This window comes from Scyliorhinus torazame, chromosome 13, assembly GCF_047496885.1.
Source record: "Scyliorhinus torazame isolate Kashiwa2021f chromosome 13, sScyTor2.1, whole genome shotgun sequence".
Taxonomy (NCBI): Eukaryota; Metazoa; Chordata; class Chondrichthyes; order Carcharhiniformes; family Scyliorhinidae; genus Scyliorhinus; species Scyliorhinus torazame.
Genome location: NC_092719.1, coordinates 117,136,788 through 117,155,562, shown reverse-complemented (window position 1 = coordinate 117,155,562; position 18,775 = coordinate 117,136,788). Strand labels below are relative to the sequence as shown.

Below are 18,775 nucleotides of genomic sequence, written 5' to 3'. Positions count from 1 at the left end.
CCCCCATTGCAGGAGGAGGGGAATGCCTCTTAATTGAGCATCCCAGAGCACGGAGGGGAATGGAGAATGACTGACCAATCCCGGATTTAGATAGTTACGACTTAGCACAGCGGCTGAGAAAGTGTGAACCTTCTGGATCTGCTTAGCTTAAAAACTGAACTGCTGCAGATAAGAATCTTTATTTGTCACAAGTATGAAGTTACTGTGAAAAGCCTGTAGTCGCCACATTAGATGCATGGATTGTGACAGGTTTGTGATCTGGGACCAACGAATAAGGTGGGCCACCGAGAGATCAGAGATTGAGACACCCAGCACCAACCACAAAAGCTGCCTCGAAGTAACCAAGGATGACTTGTCTTTCACTGACCATCTGATATCCCTGGTCTCTGAATTGTTACCCACTGTACTGCAGTGGGACAGGAGTGGGCTGATCAACTCCTCCAGCCTCTTCTACCATTTAATTACGGGACAGCTGATCTATTTCAACCATATCCCAAAAAAGTCCAAAAAACAAAAACTATCAATCTTTATCTCGGTAGTTCCAATTGTCCCAGCATCCCCAGCCTTTTGATGGAAAGGCTTTTGTTACTCTTTTTGTGTGAAAAATATGTTTCTTAACTCCTAAACCGCCCAGCTCCAATTATAAGATTGTGGCCCTTTGTTCCACATGACCTATCAGAGAAAATGGTCTGCCCCATAGAGAAACCCTATCTGCCATGTAGAACCTTGTTTAAAGCATTGATAAAAATCCGTGTGGACTACATCAAACACGTTACCCTCATCGACCCTTCTTGTTAACTGATCAGAAATTCATTCGGGTTAGTCATTCATAATCTTCCCTTAACAAATCCATACAGTGTGTGTCTCTTTTATCCGTACTCCTCTCAGTTTTTCCCAATAGTTTGCTCAGACTGGGGTCAGACTTGTTAATCTGTGGTTACTGGGCTGTCCCTTCCTTCCTTTTTAAACAATGCTACAATATTAGCATTTTCCAGACCTCCAGAACAATATCTGGAGCCAGAGAGGATTGGAAAGTGATGGTCAGAGTTCCCTTTCAGCTTGGGATATAATTCATGCGAGTCTGGTGATTTATCCACTTTCAAGAATGCTTAAACACTTTAAGATTTCCTCCCTCACTATTTATCCCTTCCAATATTTCACACTCCTCCTTGTGTCTGCTTTGTCCCTCTCTTTTGTGAGAATAGATGCAAAGTATTGATTAGGAACCATGCCCATCTCTTCTGCCTCCACATGCGGGATGTCACTTTGGTCCCCAAATAGCCCCTCGCTTCCCTTTTGCTCTTTGTGTTTTTGAGTTTTCCTTGGTTACTTGCCAATTTTTCTTTCTCTTTGTTGTCCAAATTTCCTTTGTAATTGTGTTCCTGTACTTGCTATAAATACTTTATGACGTGGGACAGGGATCCGCAAGCCCTGAGGTCATTGATGCCTGTGGGGTTCAAACCTGGAATTGCAAAGCCTTTTGTATTCTGGGTTGATAGGCTGGAAATGAGAGACCGGGTTGCGTTGAACCAAATCCGTGTGTTACGAGGGAAGACTTATGGCTGACACAAATTGTATATTTGGGTTTCCAGATCATTTAGGGACAGCATGAGGAGGATCAGCACATCCTGGTTCAGCTGGCTTTTCCTGTTATCAGTCACCTTTTCCAGACCAAAGAAAGACTTGCATTTATATAGCACCTCTCACAACCTCAAGATGTTGTAAAGCACTTTATAGCCAATGAAGTACATTTACAATGTCTTTCATGTCAAGCACATTTGCAATGTCTTTAATGTCTTTACTGTTGGTAAAGGACCAAGATTTAAATTGATCCAAATTTTTTTTAAAGGAATGAGGAATTTAAAAAAGAAAGGACCCAGGGCTGGGATTCGAACCCGGTCCTCAGCGCCACAGGCAGCAGTGCTAACCACTGGAAAAGTGAATGTCAAAAATTATCATGTAGATAACTATCGAAGCTCCCAGCCTACCAGCACTTCACCCCCCACCCCCCCCCCCCCACCCCTGGTGGCGAGATTTGGTATTGAGGGGGTATTCAATAAGGCAGGAGGGTGGTGTATATGGACCCCACCAAAGTCCCACCTCCACTCCGCTTCTGTCCATGGATGGAAGGTCATGCTGCAAATGGAGCCCTTAAATGGGCAATTATGGCACTGGGAAAGGGCAACTGCAGAAATCACCTCCTGCCCTTACTGCCGACACCACTCTTCATTCCCCCCCCACCCCCCCCCCCCCCACCCCCCTCCCGAGTACAGAAGAGTCGTGAACCTCTGATTGGTTGCAGCTCTGTGGGCAAGACATAGACTCCCCCCTCCCCAGGTATCCTTGATCCCAGGGGAAGAAGACAAGTGCCTGAGTGGCACAAGATGCCACAGGCTTTCTTGAAAAGAAGGGTTGTGGGGTCTTGCCAGATGTCCAGCCACCAGCTTACACCACTGTTGCCTCCAAAGAATTCAGCCCCAGGAGGTACAAGTTGGTGAACAGGAAACAGGCAGAGAAATTGTTAATTCGTTTGGCCTTTGCAGACAATGGAGGCAAATGTTTTGGATTCATTCAATAGACAATTTTGTAATGTGACAGAGAGGAGTAACTTCCATTTAGATGGCACCTTTCCCAGTGTCCTAAAGCCAAGAGAATGTAATGGAACATACTAGTCAATTTGTACACAGCAAGCTTCTACAAACTGGGGCAGCATGGTAGCATTGTGGATAGCACAATTGCTTCACAGCTCCAGGGTCCCAGGTTTGATTCCAGCTTGGGTCACTGTCTGTGCGGAGTCTGCACATCCTCCCCGTGTCTGCGTGGGTTTCCTCTAGGTGCTCCGGTTTCCTCCCACAGTCCAATGATGTGCAGGTTAGGTGGATTGGCCATGATAAATTGCCCTTAGTGTCCAAAATTGCCCTTACTGTTGGGTGGGGTTACTGGGTTATGGGGGTAGGGTTGAGGTGTTGACCTTGGGTAGGGTGCTCTTTCAAAGAGCCGGTGCAGACTCGATGGGCCAAATGGCCTCCTTCTGCACTGTAAATTCTATGACGTAAATTCTATGACATAAACAGCAAAGTTGTAATGACCGGGTAACCTGTTATTATGTTGCTGGTTGATAGAGATATCTTGACCAGGGAGAATTCCCCTGCCACGCCTCCACCTGAGGCAGGCAGAGTCTGATCTGAAAGGTGGCACCAGAAATGCAGCACTCCCTCAGTAACGCACTGGAGAGCCAGCCAGAGTACTCAGATTTCAGGAGTGGGACATTAACCACCACTCCCCCAATGTTCTGACTCCTGAGGTGAAAGTGCTGGAGCTGAAGCTTGGCACGAGGTGAAATGCGTCCCCAGTACTCTGTTCTTGTAGTTCCCCTTCCATTTTCTCCCCTGGGAGTGCTCAACATATGCTGGGGCTGGTCCCACTGTCACTGGTGCCCATCAGTCAGTTTGTGTGTTGGCACAGGACAGTATCAGCAGGATATGCGATCAGGAGGGAGAAGGGGAATCACAGCCTGAATCACTGTTTCAGCAGAAGGACGAGAGAAAAAAACCTGGAAAAGTGAATGTCAAAAATTATCATGTAGATAACTATCGAAGCTGCTCAAATGTAAACATGTGCAAGAGCGAAACGGATAAACACCCTCCATCCATTCTCAAATTGCAGTCCCTTTCTCCACTCGTTTGCCTCAACAGGCAACATAAGGTAAATAAAGGCAGCTGGCATCCTGAACATGTATTTACAGGGGGAACTGGTGCATCTGACACAATTTGGGCGCATTTATCAGCTGGCAGAGTGGCTGCCTGAACTTCCTGAATCACTGCAATGATGAAGCCGGCTCCTAAATACGGGCAACATTTCCTGCTGCAGTTAATGCCAGGGCTAACGATTTGCACAGCTAACAATTCCACAGTAGGCTGACAGCCATTGAGCCTTTTACTCTGCCGAGAGCTCTACACACTGAAGGAATCAGGGCCGAAATTCTCCCGAAACGGCGCGATGTCCGCCGACTGGCGCCCAAAGCGGTGCCAATCAGACGGGCATCGCGTCGCCCCAAAGGTGCGGAATGCTCCGCATCTTTGGGGTCCGAGCCCCAACATTGAGGGGCTAGGCCGACGGCGGAGGAATTTCCGCCCCGCCAGCTGGCGGAAACGGCCTTTGTTGCCCCGCCAGCTGGCGCGGAAATGACATCTCGGGGCAGCGCATGCGCGGGAGCGTCAGCGGCCGCTGACAGTTTCCCACGCATGCGCAGTGGGGGGAGTCTCTTCCGCCTCCGCCATGGTGGAGACCGTGGCGGAGGCGGAAGGGAAAGAGTGCCCCCACGGCACAGGCCCGCCCGCGGATCGGTGGGCCCCAATCGCGGGCCAGGCCACCGTGGGGGCACCCCCCGGGGCCAGATCGCCCCGCGCCCCCCCCCCCCCAGGACCCCGGAGCCCGCCCACGCCGCCTTTTCCCGCCGTTCAAAAGATGGTTTAATCCACGTTGGCGGGACAGGCAATTTATCGGCGGGACTACGGCCCATTCGGGCCGGAGAATCCAGCGGGGGGGGGGGGCCCGCCAACCGGCGCGGCCCGATTCCCGCCCCCGCCGAATATCCGGTGCCGGAGACTTCGGCAACCGGCGGGGGCGGGATTCACGCCAGCCCCCGGCGATTCTCCGACCCGGCGGGGGGTCGGAGAATGACGCCCCAGGTCTCGATGTCTGAGTCGGGAATACATATACCTGCACAAGAACTTTTTGTGTCTGTCATCTCGAACTATAGCCAGCGTTGTTAGTGGACTAAGTGTGAACGTGGGCATTTAAGTGAGTTACTCTGTGTATAGAGGATGAGACACCAGAGGTTGAGTGGTCTGGAGACAGCAAAGGAACCCTCACTTGCAGCAGTGCAGAGTGGGGCACCACATGCGGCAATGCATGGTTCTGCATTGAACTTCATCTGCCACCTATCTGCCCACTCCACCAACTTGCCCATGTCCTTTTTTGAAGTTCTACACCGTCCTCATTGTTTACAATGCTTCCACATTTTGTATCATCTGCAAACTTTGGAATTCTCCCCGCACACCAAGATCTAGATCATTAATATATATCTGGAAAACAAGGGTCCCTATACGGACTCCTGGGGAACTCCACTACAAACCTTCCTCCAGCCCGGAAAATATCTATTCACCATTACTCTGTTTCGTATTACTCAGTTGATCTTGTATCCACGTTGCTATTGTCTCTTTGAGCTATAACTTTTCTCACACGTCTGTTGAGTGGCACTGTATGGGATGCTTTTGAAAGTTCATGTACACCACATCAACAACATCACCCTCATCAACCCTTTCTGTTACCTCCTCAAAATCTTCAGCGAGTTAGATAAACATGATTTTCTTTTTAGCAATCCATGCTGTTCTTCCTAATCAACTCAACGTGACTACCAATTCTATCCCAAATAATTGTTTCTAGGAGCTTCCCCACCACTGAAGTTAAACTGACTGGTCTGTAATTGCTGGGGATATCCTTACAATCTTTTTTGAACACGGGCGTAATGTCTGCAATTCTCCAGTCCACTGGCTCCTCCCGAGAAGACTAAGATTATGGCCAGCGCCCCTGTAATTTCCAATCTCAGACAAGATCAATCTTCCCCCCCCCCCAGCAGAATTTGCTGATGTTTACAGGGGAAACACAACAATAAATTGCATTTATAGGGCACCTTTACACACAATGAAACATCTCAACGTGCTCCACATGAGCGTTATCAAACAAAATATGACATCCAGTCACGGAGACATTGGGGCTGTTGGTTAAAACACGGTCAGAGGGAAGTCTTAAAATGAGGAAAGAGAGATAGAGAGGGGTAGGGAAAACGTTCCAGAGCTTGGAGCCTAGGTAACTGAAGCCATGGCCACTGATGGTGAGAAATTAAAATCTGGGGTGCTCGAGGCCAGAATTAGGTGAGTACAGATATCTCGGAGGGTTGTGGAGCTAGAGGGGATGACCGAGATAGGGAGGGGCTGAGTACACAGAGGGGGCTTGCTGCACGTTGGAAACAGGCAGCAGAGTTTTGGATGACCAAGTTTATGGAGGGTAGATCCTGGGAGACCAATCAGGAATGTAGTGGAACAATTGAGCCTCGAGGTAACAAAAGCATGGATGAAGGTATCAGCCGCAGGGGAGCTCAGACTGAGCAAAGTTGCGCAATGTTATGGAAGCCTTAGTGGCGGCACAAATGTGTGACCAGAAGGTCATTTTAGGTTCAAACATGCACAACAAGTGTGAACAGTCTGTTTCTGCCTCGGAGTGCAGTTACCAGAGATTTAGTGACTGGGAAATGGAGTTTATGATAGAAACTGAAAAAAATGGCTGGAAGTTTGTGGCCGTTCCCACTGGCAGAATCTTCCGGTTCCGCGAATGGCGAGCCCCCAACATGGGTTTCCTGGTGGTGGTTGGGGCTACATCAAACCGGAAATCCCGTTGACAGCGGTGGGACGGGAGGATCTCCTCCTCACCGACCAATGGCGGGTTGCCTCCGTCACCGTGAAACACGCAAGGGGGGAGAGGTGGAAAATCCCACCCCATAGCTTCAATCTTCCCAGTATTTGGTTGGAGGGAATCTCTGATGATCCAGTGCTGTATTTTGGACTATGGTACAGATGGTGCATCGTTGAGAGAGGTGGAGGTGAGGTAGAGCTTGCTGCGTTTGGTATTTGTGTGGGAATTAACACTTCTAGTTGATGTCACTGGGAGACGGCATTTAGATGAGAAATAGGAGGCGGCAAAGGAAAAATGCTTGGGCAACCGGAGGCACTGGGTGAATGGGGAAATAGAGAATCGCATTGCGAATGCTCACTGACTCTCTTATTACAAAATGCCGCTTTTTGGTGCGTGAATGAGATGGTGCATGATGGCTGGCCTGGACGAGCACTGGCTGCACATGACTGCTGTGATGAATGACCAGTTGAACATTGGACCATCGCACCAGCTCATGTCAATCAGAGATGCTGAGGATAGGTGACAGATTGAAAATCGAGTGCAGTGTGAGTGTCAATTCATTCACAATAGACATTGTTGTTGCTGTCATTGTATTATAAAGGGTTAACAGATGGGATATGCTAATGTATGACATAGATGATGATGTACCACTGACATGATTAATGTGTAGACTCAAGGGAGTGAGGTTGGATGCTTGCCTAAGAACTATGTACCCACTCTGAAATATGCTTAGATGTAATATTAATGCCAGAGTTTGTCTACAATCTGTCTAAGAACCAAGTCCCACGCCTGGAACCCAAGATAGAAGAACTCATCTCAGATCAGTCATTTTCCCTCCAGCTCTCTGAATGTCTGGTGCTAAAAGCACATATATACCGAATCAAGATAATTGCTTGGATCGACTGACTTGAGTGTGGAATCTTTGTGGACAACTGCAGCTGTTTCAGCCCAGCGATTCATCTTGTCAAAAGGCCTAATGATCCTTTTAAAATTGCTGGGGCATGGGGCAGCCCAAGGTGCACCCGATATTGGACCGCAGGCCTTACTGGGAGGGGACCGAGGGCTGAGCAGGAATGGTCAATGGTCATTTGCATTGCAGACGATTCTGGGAGGAGATCTTCTGTAACTCACTGCTCCACATTTCATGAAAAGGTTTCCTGTTTGGTGGGAACCGGCAGCAGTCCATCAAAAGGTTCAGCTGGCAGCCCAAGTTTGGAAACATATAAGGCCCCTTATTGCATATGCCCTGGATGTGTGTCTCTCGGCCTTTTTTCAATTGGTAGGGCAGTGTATTTTCAGCATGGCATGTTCAAACATTGGTCTGGATTTATTTTGGAAGATTTCACCCCTCACCCTAAAACCAATCTTGAGTTCACTGCAGAAGCTGCAGTGTGATCTTCATCCTGAGCCGTATCACCTCCGCTCAGAGACTTCCAATGTTGCCTGACTCTGTACCGAACGAAGGGAGGGAGCAGGAGCCAAACCGTGTCTGCACACAACATCAGTAAGAAGCTCCAGCCAACAGTGGCTTGCTTTCCCCAGCTCTCAGTCTCCTAGCGTAATTAATTCCAGTTTCCATTCCCACCTCCAGAATACCGCCCACTAACGTGGCAAAGCAATGTGACAAGGAGGTGGTGTTGTCATGACAATGGATCTTAGATTGCATCGTCTCTAAGGGAAGACCATGATGCACCAGACTGTTGTCTGTATTCATGCAAATTTATTCCTTTTTTTCATATTTGTTCTTGATTTACAAAGCAGACCGGTATTACTCCTGATAGTTCAGTTGCACTCAGCCACACAGGAACTGAGCTGATCCTCAGTTTGTGTTGGTGTCCGACTACCGTAAGGTCTCTAAACTTTGGCCTCAGAATCCTACGGCCAGGGGAGGGAAAATCATCCAGGATTGGGATTCCCGATGATTATCCAGGGGCACTGCTGGCAAGTCAGCGTGCAGGACATCAGGGGAAGACATGAGAGGGCTGGGCTGTGAGAGACATGAGAGGGCTGTCGACCCTCACTGCCGTGGTCTATCATGAAGGGCAGGCATTTGGCTGACATGCCGGTCGGATGCTGGCAGCTGTGGAACCAAAATTTGGCAAAATTCGCCACCTTCAGGCGCGGAAAGGAGAAAAAGGGTCAATTTAAAACAAAGATTAGCAGATGTTTTCACCAGAAGTTCGGTTTGGTTGGGGTGGAGGTGGGCCAGGGTGTGTGTGTGGGGGGGGGGGGGGGGGGGGGGGGAACACATCATGTTTTACAGTTTTGTTCAACCGAGCCATACTGTGACTCAAATGTGAACTGCGGTTTGGTGGGAACAATTTCACCTCGAGTCAAAAGGTTCTGCATTGAAGTTCCACCACAAGAGACTTCAGCTCATAATCCAGGCTGACACCTCCAGTGGAGTACTGCGGGAGTGCTGCACTGTTGGAGGCACTGTTTTTCAGTGGAAATATTAAACCAGAGCCTCACCTACTCTCAGGTGGGTGTAAAAACACCATTGAACTATTTTGAAAAGCAACAGTGGAGTCCCTTGTGTGTCCTGAACCAGATTTACCCCTTAACCAACACCGAAAATCTGATGATTTGTTCATTGTGCTTCATGGGATCTTCCTGTGCAAATTGGCTGCTGCATATCATCCTACACTTAAAAAGTGATTATTTAACAATGAGGTATGTCGGGGCATCCTGACGTTATGAATAAAGCTCTTTGAATGCAAGTCCTTGTATTTTTCTGTCTTGACGGGTTTTTTCTTTCTGACAGAAATCCGAGCACAGTTGGCGGAGCAGTTGAAATGCCTGGAGCAGCAATCAGAATCCCGTCTCCAGCTCCTTCAGGATCTGCAGGAATTCTTCCGCAGGAAGGCGGAGATCGAGGTGGAGTACTCACGGAGCCTGGACAAACTGGCGGAACGTTTTGCGGCGAAGATTCGCAGCTCCAAGGAGCACCAGCAGTTCAGGTAAGCCGGCCAGCTTAAATTCAGCCTTCGCACACGCTCTGCCCCAACACTGTTACTTTATTTCTTCAGAGATCGAGGAAGCCTTAGAGAAGGGTGGCCCCAAACCTGGGAACACAGGGGGGTGAAAATGGCGAAGCAAAGCAACGAGCTATGGACACCAAGCATGGGGTGTTGAAGGAAATTCTAGGAAAGAGCAATGAAGGTCCTCGAAAGAATACGTTTTTGCTGAGAATAATGCTAAAGAGTTTTGCCTTCAACATAATGAGGAGGAAGAGTGGATAGAACAGGGGATTTGTAACAGCAGACTTGAAGTTTGAGGAATCAGAAAAAATACATTTGTGACTGACTCCCCAGATATCCATTATTCTGTATAAATCATTTGAACAACGCCAACTCGATTAAATTCCAACACTTTATCAGCTAAAACACAAGGCAAAATTGCTGAAATTGAAAATATAATGAAGAGACCACATACTGATAGGTGTGAGAAATGGAACTGTCAAAAAGGAGCTTTCAGATGTGCACATCTGAACTTTGAATGCAATGGAGGCAACATTCCAAAGATGTGCAGGTTAGGTGGATTGGCCATGATAAATTGTCCTTAGTGTCCAAAATTGCCCTTAGTGTTGGGTGGGGCTACTGGGTTATGGGGAAAGGGAGGAGGTGTTGACCTTGGGTAGGGTGCTCTTTCCAAGAGCCGGTGCAGACTCAATGGGCCGAATGGCCTCCTTCTGCACTGTAAATTCTATGATAATCTATGAACATTCCAGTGGATGTGTGGATGTACCTGAGCCTTGAGTGCTGTATCGGAGTTCTACTCTCCATTTAGCATGTGCTGTTCCTGACTTGAAGCTGTCACAGGGGTGGCAGCGGAAGGAAATGGCACTTTAAGGAAACAGTAGCCAAACCAGGGTCAGTTAATACCTGGGTTACAGAGTGAAACAGATCATTCTCAGATAGCGCCTCAGTGGAAATTCAAGTACGGGTCTTCCCTGAGCCCCTTGAGCTTATGATTAATTCCATAGCGAGCTCTGGGTACACTGGAGAGTTCTTCCAGAGCTGATTGTTTAACTTGGATCACAGGAAAGAGTCGTTCGTACATCTCCGTTGCTAAGTGCATGTCCCTGCCCCAGCTGGAGAATTCCACATCAGTCATTTCTGATAACTGGATCTCTAGCCAGAATAAAACTAGATGCAAATCCTTTTCTTCACGGTTCCTTTATTTACAGAATGTGAGGAAAAAGGTTTTCACCCCGAGGGTGGTTAGAGTCTGGAATGAATTTCCTGAGCGGGTGATGGAGGCAGGTTCGATCGGGGAATTCAAAGGGGAATTGGATTGCTAACTGTAAAGGACGAATGTGTAAGGTTATGGAGACAAGGCAGGGGAGTGGAACGAGGGAAAATGCTCTTTCAGTGAGCCAGTGCAGACCCGATGGGCCAAATGGCTTCCTTCTGCATTGTATAGATTCTGTTTGAGTTGATCTGGGTAATTCAGATGTTATAGGCGGGCAGCACGGTAGCGCAGTGGGTTGCCCTGCTGCCTCTCGGCGCCGAGGTCCCAGGTTCGATTCCTTCTCTGGGTCACTGTCCATGTGGAGTTTGAACATTCTCCCTGTGTTTGCGTGGGTTTCGTCCCCACAACCCAAAAGGTGTGCAGAGTAGGTGGATTGGCCACGTTAAATTGCCCCTTAATTGGAAAAAATGAATTGGGTACTCTAAATTTAAAAAGAAAGATGTTATAGGCAAGCATTTACTTTATTTTTATGCATTCATGAAATATGAACAGTACTGGCAAGGCCAACACTTGTTCATCCCTAATTACCCCAGAGAAGGTGGTGGTGAGCCGACTTCTTGAACCATTGCAGTCCATGTGGTGTAGGTACACCCAGAGTGCTATTAGGGAGGGAGTTCCAGGATTTTGACCCCGCGACAGTGAAGGAATGGTGACACAATTCCAAGTCAGGATGGTGAATGACTGGGAAGGGAACTTGCAAGTGGTGGTGTTCCCATGCATCTGCCACCCTTGTCCTTCTAGGTGGCAACGGTCGCAGGTTTGGAAGGAGTGTCGATTGAGTTGCTGCAGTGCATCCTGTAGATATTGCACACTGCTACCATTGATGAAGGAGTAAATGTTTAAGATGGTGGATGGAGTGCTGATTGAGTGGACTACTTTGTCCTCGATGGTGTTGAGCTTCCTGAGTGTTGTTGGAGCCCCACTCATCCAAGCAAGCGGAGAGTATTTCATCACACTCCTGGCTTGTACCTTGTAGGTGGTGGACAGACTTTGGGGAGTTAGGAGGTCAGTTACACACTGCAGAATTCCCAGCCTCTGAATGCTCTTGTAGTCACAGTATTGTTACAGGTGCCTGGTCAGCTCTCAACAGCGGTTAAAAGGCTGAACCAGGGCAATAATGTTTTAAAGTTTTAAGACAGTGTGGAAAGATCGATTTGTTCCAGGAGTGATAAGAAATGGGGCTTGGTTATTTTATAAACAAACTTTATTCAAACAAAATTAAGAAAACATATTGAAATGTTTTTAACTCCATCCCTAACGAGGATTAATGCAGTTTCTTAACCTGAACACCCTAGTTCCCATTAAATAACACTTTACATGAACATGCAAACAAGCAATGGCGATACCTAGATTTAATGAAGCAATTTTTCTTCTGGTAGTGACACTTATTCATAACCCTTTTCCAAAGCCTGCCTCCTTGGCAACTTTCAGGACCTCTCTCGGTCAATTTCCCAAGCCTTCTGCCTCCACTGGATTCATTTCTCTCGCTCTTACTCACAGTCACACTCTCACCCTGGTTTGGACTAATAGCTGGTCAGACAGGAGTGTCCCGAAGGACATTGGATCTGAGGCATCCTCTGTATTCCCACTAACCAGTTTAACTCTGGCTGGGACAATGTAACTTGGCAGGTGTGCTAAATCTGTGCTAGCAGGATTTCCCCTCAGTCGATTTAACCCCTAAATTGCCTGCTACACTGGGGTCTTATTTCTGGAACCAATTTCTAATATCTCCCTCACGTAACAGTATTTATATGGTTGGTCTGCAATATTTAGATAGTTTCTGGTCAATGGTAAGCCCCAGAATGTGGACCATGGGGGTTCAGTCATGGTATTGCCATTGAATGTTGAGGGGAGATCTCGGTCGGGATTCTCCGATTCTGTGCCGAGTCGGAGAATTGGCGGGGGGGGCGCGAGAATCGCGCCACGCCACTCTGATGGCGGGCTGCCTATTCTCTGGCACCGAATCTCTGGCGCCTGCGGGGTCGCCGCCGTGCCGGTCGGTGGAGGAGATTGAAAGCGCCCCCCCCCCAGCGATTCTCCACACCTCGACAGGCCGAGTGCCCGCCGAGTTCGGCCGAGTCCTGCCAGTGTGGGTTACGTATGGTCCCACCCGGCGGGACCTCGGAGTTCTGGCTGCGGGGGCCGTCCTGGTGGGGGGTCGGGGGGGGATCTGACTCCACGGTGACCTGGCCCGCGATCGGGGCCAGCGATCGGCGGGCAGGCTAATTCCGTGGGGGGGGCCTATGTTCATCCGCACCGGGCCCCTTTAGAGCTCCGCTATATTGCCCCGGGGCCAGCGCGGAGATGGAAACCCACGCGCATGCGTGGACCCGCGCCAGCCGTGGCATGTTTGCGCGGACTTGCGCTGGCCACGGCGCGCTTGCGCGGACTCGCGCCAGTGTTGGCTCCCTTGCACGGACTCGCGCTGGCCATGGCGCGCATGCGTGGACTCGCGCCGGACGTGGCTCCCTTGCACGGACTCGCGCCGGCTGTGGCACGCATGCGTGGACTCGCGCCGGACGTGGCTCCCTTGCACGGACTCGCGCCGGCTGTGGCGCGCTTGCGCGGACTTGCGCCAGCTGTAGCGCGCATGCGTGGACTCGCGCCGGCCGTGGCTCCCTTGCACGGACTCGCGCCGGCTGTGGCGCGCATGCGTGGACTCGCGCCGGACGTGGCTCCCTTGCACGGACTCGCGCTGGCCGTAGCACGCTTGCGCGGACTTGGGCCGGCCACAGCGGCTTGCGCGGACTTGCGCCGGCCACGGCGTGCATGCATGGACTCACGCCGTGGCGCACATGCGCCGGCCGTGGCGCGCCGGCTTTTGAGCACCGGAGCAGCGGACACCACTCTGGCACCATATTAGCCCCCTAGGAAGGGGTGAATACCTGGGCCTGGCGGCCCGTTGACGCCAGAGTGGCTCGTGCCGCTTTTGACGCCAGCGTCAGAACTCGGCCGCGGGATCGGAGAATCCCGGCCCTAGTGTTTCCTCTCTGGCACCTCTCATGAATATCGATATGGTTCGCCTTGTGGTAACCAAAGGTGGATTCAGTTTTGTGACAGCTTGAGATCACAAAGGTGGTAGTCGAATGTGTTGTTTAAAAGAAGGAACTTTGTTATATATATAAATAATAAAGTTTAACAATAACAGTAATAACTATGAAAACAGGAGCAACAGTAAAACAAGTCTTGCTTACAGGTCACCTCTGGTAGACTGAAAAAGCCCGTCCACAGCTTGCACATGCTCAGAATCCTCAACAAACGGCAATAAAACTGGCAGTAAAACAATTACCTCGGAGAAAATCTTATAAGTACACTCTGACTCAAAATGACACTGCAACGCTTCTCCCCCCCTCCCCCTTTAAATTTACATCCCCCATCAGGACAGAAATGCAACTATAGTAATGTCTTAACTACACAAAAAAAGTCTGCCGGGAACTTTGCGATTGCGTTGTGGCCTGCACACTACCACTGGTGAATCTTGTAACCGTTGATCTGGAATCGTAGGCGAAGAGAGAGATTGAGAATCTGAACATGAACATTCCTCTTCCACTACTCCAGCAGACTCAACTGGCGAAACTGGAAATGCAGGCACCACGTCATTGTGAACACCCACAGCAACATTACCATGTTCTCTGTAATGGCTGCTGACAATGAATCGTAACATAAACAAATATGGTTTTGGTGTCTGTGAACAGCTCTTCCATGTCACGGTATCATTGGACCACTTTGGTTTAAGATTATTCCCAGTAACCACCTCTGATTACTACCAAAGTTCATGTTGTAAACCTGATGATCTGGTTTGAACTGCCTCCCTTTGGCGTGGTAGACGTGACCATCCTTCTGCTTCTCTTGTCTCCTGCTCACTTTTGCTCTGAGATCTGGATGAAACAGATCCAAATGAGACTTGGGCCTTCTACCGAAAAACAATTCTGCTGGAGGTGGCCCGGTTGTGGATTGTGGCGTGATGCGGTACTGAAATAAAAACCTTGAGAGCTTTGTACTAAGTATCATCGACCATTCTCTTCAATCCCTTTCAGCAGCTTGCTCTGCCAAACCATTTGAAGTCAGATGAAACAGTGCAGAAACACACAGGGCGTAGACCATTCTTTTGCATGAATTCTTGAAATAATTCACTTGTAAATGTAGTGCCGTTGTCGAAAACAAGCAAATCTGGTAGACCATGAGTTAAAGAAATTTGGCATAGCTTCTCAATTGTCACAGGAACTGTAAAGTTATTCATTATATTAGCTTCCAACAGCTGAAACGGAAAAGGTCAACAAAGCATTCGGAGCCTTCTACCGGGGGCTGTACACCTCCGAGCCCCCCGAAGGAGACACGAGGATTAAACAGTTCCTCGATGGACTGGACATGCCAGTCATGGGGGGAGGATAGGAGAAGAGGGCTGCAAGCACCTCTAGAATTGGGGGATGTCATGGAAAGCGGGGAAGGTGCCAGGACCAGATGGATTCTCGGCGGACTTGTACAGAAAATTTGCGACAGTACTGGCCCCAAACTTGCAGTAGATGTTCGCAGACTCTGCCACCAACGCTAGCACAAGCCTCAATCTTGTGATACCCAAGAAAGACAAAGACCCGAGTGTGGGTCCTACAGACCCATCTTGCTGCTCAATGTGGATGCGAAAATCCTGGCTAAAATCCTGGCTACGCGATTGGAAAACTGTGCACCAGAGGTGGTCACTGAAGACAGGCTCCATTAAATAAACCCACAATGAAAACTTGCTACTCGCTGATTGCAACCTCGTTTAGCCAGTGCGAACACCAAAAAACGTTTTATTTTCTTTACGTTTTCCCTTTGTCGCTAAAAGATGTGGTAACTTGAGGCTGCAAAGGTGGTAGTCGAATACGTCGTGTAAAAGAAGGAACTTCTTTATATAATTAAACAACAAAGCTTAACAATAATAGTAATAACTGTGAAAACAGGAGCTCTAGTAAAACCTGTCTTGCTTACAAGTCATCTCTTGCAGACTGAAAAACCCCACTCAAAGCTCACACATGCTCAGAACCCTCAACAGTTGGCAGTAAAACAATTACTTAGGATATTTCCACTTATAAGTAATGCACACCCTGCCCCTTGGGCTGTGAAAGAAGGTTCACTCGGTATCCAGTGGAACCCCCACACACCCCTCCCCAACACTCCATCATCGGAAAGATCATGCTCTCAGACATGGGATAGGTTTAGGGTTTGGCTGTTATGAGATCCGTGTCTCTTGAATAGTCTGCCCAGGCTAGGCTGGTGGTGGGCACGAAGAAAGTAAGCAGCACTACCTGGCAGGATAGAAGGGAGAGAAAACAGGTTTGAGTCTCACTCCTGGAGCGCACGGAAGGAAAGCCTTGGCTTTCTATAGTGCCTTTTGTATTCCCAGGTCATCCCAAAATGTTAAAAACTATTTGAAACCTTGTTGTAATGTCGGAAACACAGCAGCCAATTTGCACATAGAAAGACCCCACAAACAGCAGTGTAACAAATGAACAAATAAGTATTTTATTGGTGTTGGTTGAAGGGTAATTCCAATGTTCTTCAAAATAATGCCACAGGATATTTCTCGCCCTTGGCTGAGAGATGCCACCTCCAATAGGACAGCACTCCCTCAGTACCGCACTGGAGGGTCAGTCTCGCATTCCCTCAGTACCGCACTGGAGACTCAGTCTCGCACTCCCTCAGTACCGCACTGGAGAGTCAGTCTCACACTCCCTCAGTACTGCACTGGAGGGTCAGTCTCGCACTCCCTCAGTACCGCACTGGAGAGTCAGTCTCACACTCCCTCAGTACTGCACTGGAGGGTCAGTCTCGCACTCCCTCAGTACTGCACTGGAGGGTCAGTCTCGCACTCCCTCAGTACTGCACTGGAGATTCAGTCTCGCACTGCCTCGGTACTGCACTGGAGGGTCAGTCTCGCACTCCCTCAGTACTGCACTGGAGGGTCAGTCTCGCATTCCCTCAGTACCGCACTGGAGAGTCAGTCTCGCACTCCCTCAGTACCGCACTGGAGAGTCAGTCTCACACTCCCTCAGTACTGCACTGGAGGGTCAGTCTCGCACTCCCTCAGTACTGCACTGGAGGGTCAGTCTCGCACTCCCTCAGTACTCCACTGGAGTGTCAGTCTCACACTCCCTCAGTACTGCACTGGAGGGTCAGTCTCGCACTCCCTCAGCACTGCACTGGAGATTCAGTCTCGCACTGCCTCGGTACTGCACTGGAGGGTCAGTCTCAGTGTGTGTTCTGGAGTTGGACTTAAACCTATAACTATCTGGCTCTGAGACAAGAGTGCTACCCACCGCATCACTGCTTGTTAATGTCTTAATCAGAGCAGTTAATAAAGCATACTGTATCCTGGGTTTTATTAATAGAGGCAGAGAATGCAAGAGCAAAGTGGTTATGCTGAATTTCCACCAGATACTAGTTAGACCTCAGCTGGAGTATTGCGGACAGTTCTGGGCATGACATTATTGGAAGGATGTGAACGCATTGGAGAGAGTGCAGAAGAGGTTTACAAAAATGGACTTAAGAAAGAGGATAGATTGGAGAGGTTGGGTCTCATCTCCTTGGAGAGAAGAAGGCGAAGAAGAGATTTAATAGAGATGTTCAAAATCATGTGGGGGCTGGACAGAGTAGATAGGGAGAAACTATTCCTGCTCATAAAAGGATTAAGAATGAGGGGGCACAGATTTAAAGTAATTTGCAAAAGAAGCAAATGTGATGTGAGAAAAAACTTTTACACACAGCGAGTGGTTTGGGTCTGGAATGCACTGCCTGGAAGCGTGGTGGAGGCAGGTTCAATCGAGGCAAGGTGATGTACAAGAGTTCGGGGAAAGGCAGGGTAATGGCCCAAATCATAATGTTCATTTGGAGAGTAGGTGCAGATACAATGGGCTGAATAGCCTGCTTCTGCACCGTAACAATTCTGTGATACATTGTCACAGTTCAGAGAAACAGGCAACGGGATTAATAAAAATCAAAATTCTGCAGATGCTGGAACCTGAAATCAAAACAGAAAATGCTGGATAAACATATTGTGGTCAAACAGGTTGATTATCAGCCATAAAGTCTTCCAATTGGCCCGATGGCAGGCAGTAAGAGCGGGAGGGTTCTCTGGTCAGTCACTGTGCAGAAGGCAGCATCAAAAAGGGCAGCACGGTAGCATTGTGGATAGCACAATTGCTTCACAGCTCCAGGGTCCCAGGTTCGATTCCGGCTTGGGTCACTGTCTGTGCGGAGTCTGCACATCCTCCCCGTGTGTGCGTGGGTTTCCTCCGGGTGCTCCGGTTTCCTCCCACAGTCCAAAGATGTGCAGGTTCGGTGGATTGGCCATGCTAAATTGCCCTTAGTGTCCAAAATTGCCCTTAGTGTTGGGTGGGGTTACTGGGTTATGGGGATGGGGTGGAGATGTTGACCTTGGGTAAGGTGCTCTTTCCACGAGCTGGTGCAGACTCGATGGGCCGAATGGCCTCCTTCTGCACTGTAAACTCTATGATAATCTATGAAACTCAGCAGGTTCTGGCAGCATCTATTGAAAGAGAGAAACAGTGAATGTTTTGACTCTGTATGACCCTTCAGAGCTGAAGTGAGGGAAAAATGTGATTGCCAAAACCAAAGGGTGGAGAAGGTGAATCAAACTGGAAAGCCAGGTACAGTTGGAGACCAGGAAGTGACAAAGATATCAGGGACAATAGGAGTGGTAATGATAATATTAAAGACTAAAGCAGGTGTGAATAGCGGCATAAAGATGTGCTGTTTGAAAGCCAGATACAGAATGTTTTAATAGCAGAACAAGGGGAGCGTTTACTGAAAGCAAAACACAGAACATGAAACAGACTGGCACTTGGGTGTGGGTGCGGTGGGGGAGGGGGGAGTGGTGGAAGGTAAAATCAAAATGGTGAACAGAGTTCATGGTCTAAACCATGAATGTAATGTTAAGTCCAGAAGGCTGTAAAATCTATAATTGGAAGAGCTGCTCCTCCAGTTTGCATTGAGCTTCACTGGAACATTGCAACAAGCCAAGAACAGTAATATGAGCATGGTGAGTTAA

The 18,775-nt window shown here is 48.8% G+C and overlaps 1 protein-coding gene across 3 annotated transcripts in view; it reads left to right on the top strand.

The window, feature by feature from the left end:
* srgap3 (SLIT-ROBO Rho GTPase activating protein 3) overlaps positions 1–18,775 on the top strand; it is a 978,679-nt gene that overhangs the window by 678,693 nt on the left and 281,211 nt on the right. For all 3 annotated transcript variants that reach the window (XM_072472097.1, XM_072472095.1, XM_072472098.1), the window contains exon 2: positions 9,239–9,434. In XM_072472097.1, the coding sequence (XP_072328198.1) occupies positions 9,239–9,434 (196 nt within the window). The remainder of the gene's footprint in view (positions 1–9,238; positions 9,435–18,775) is intronic.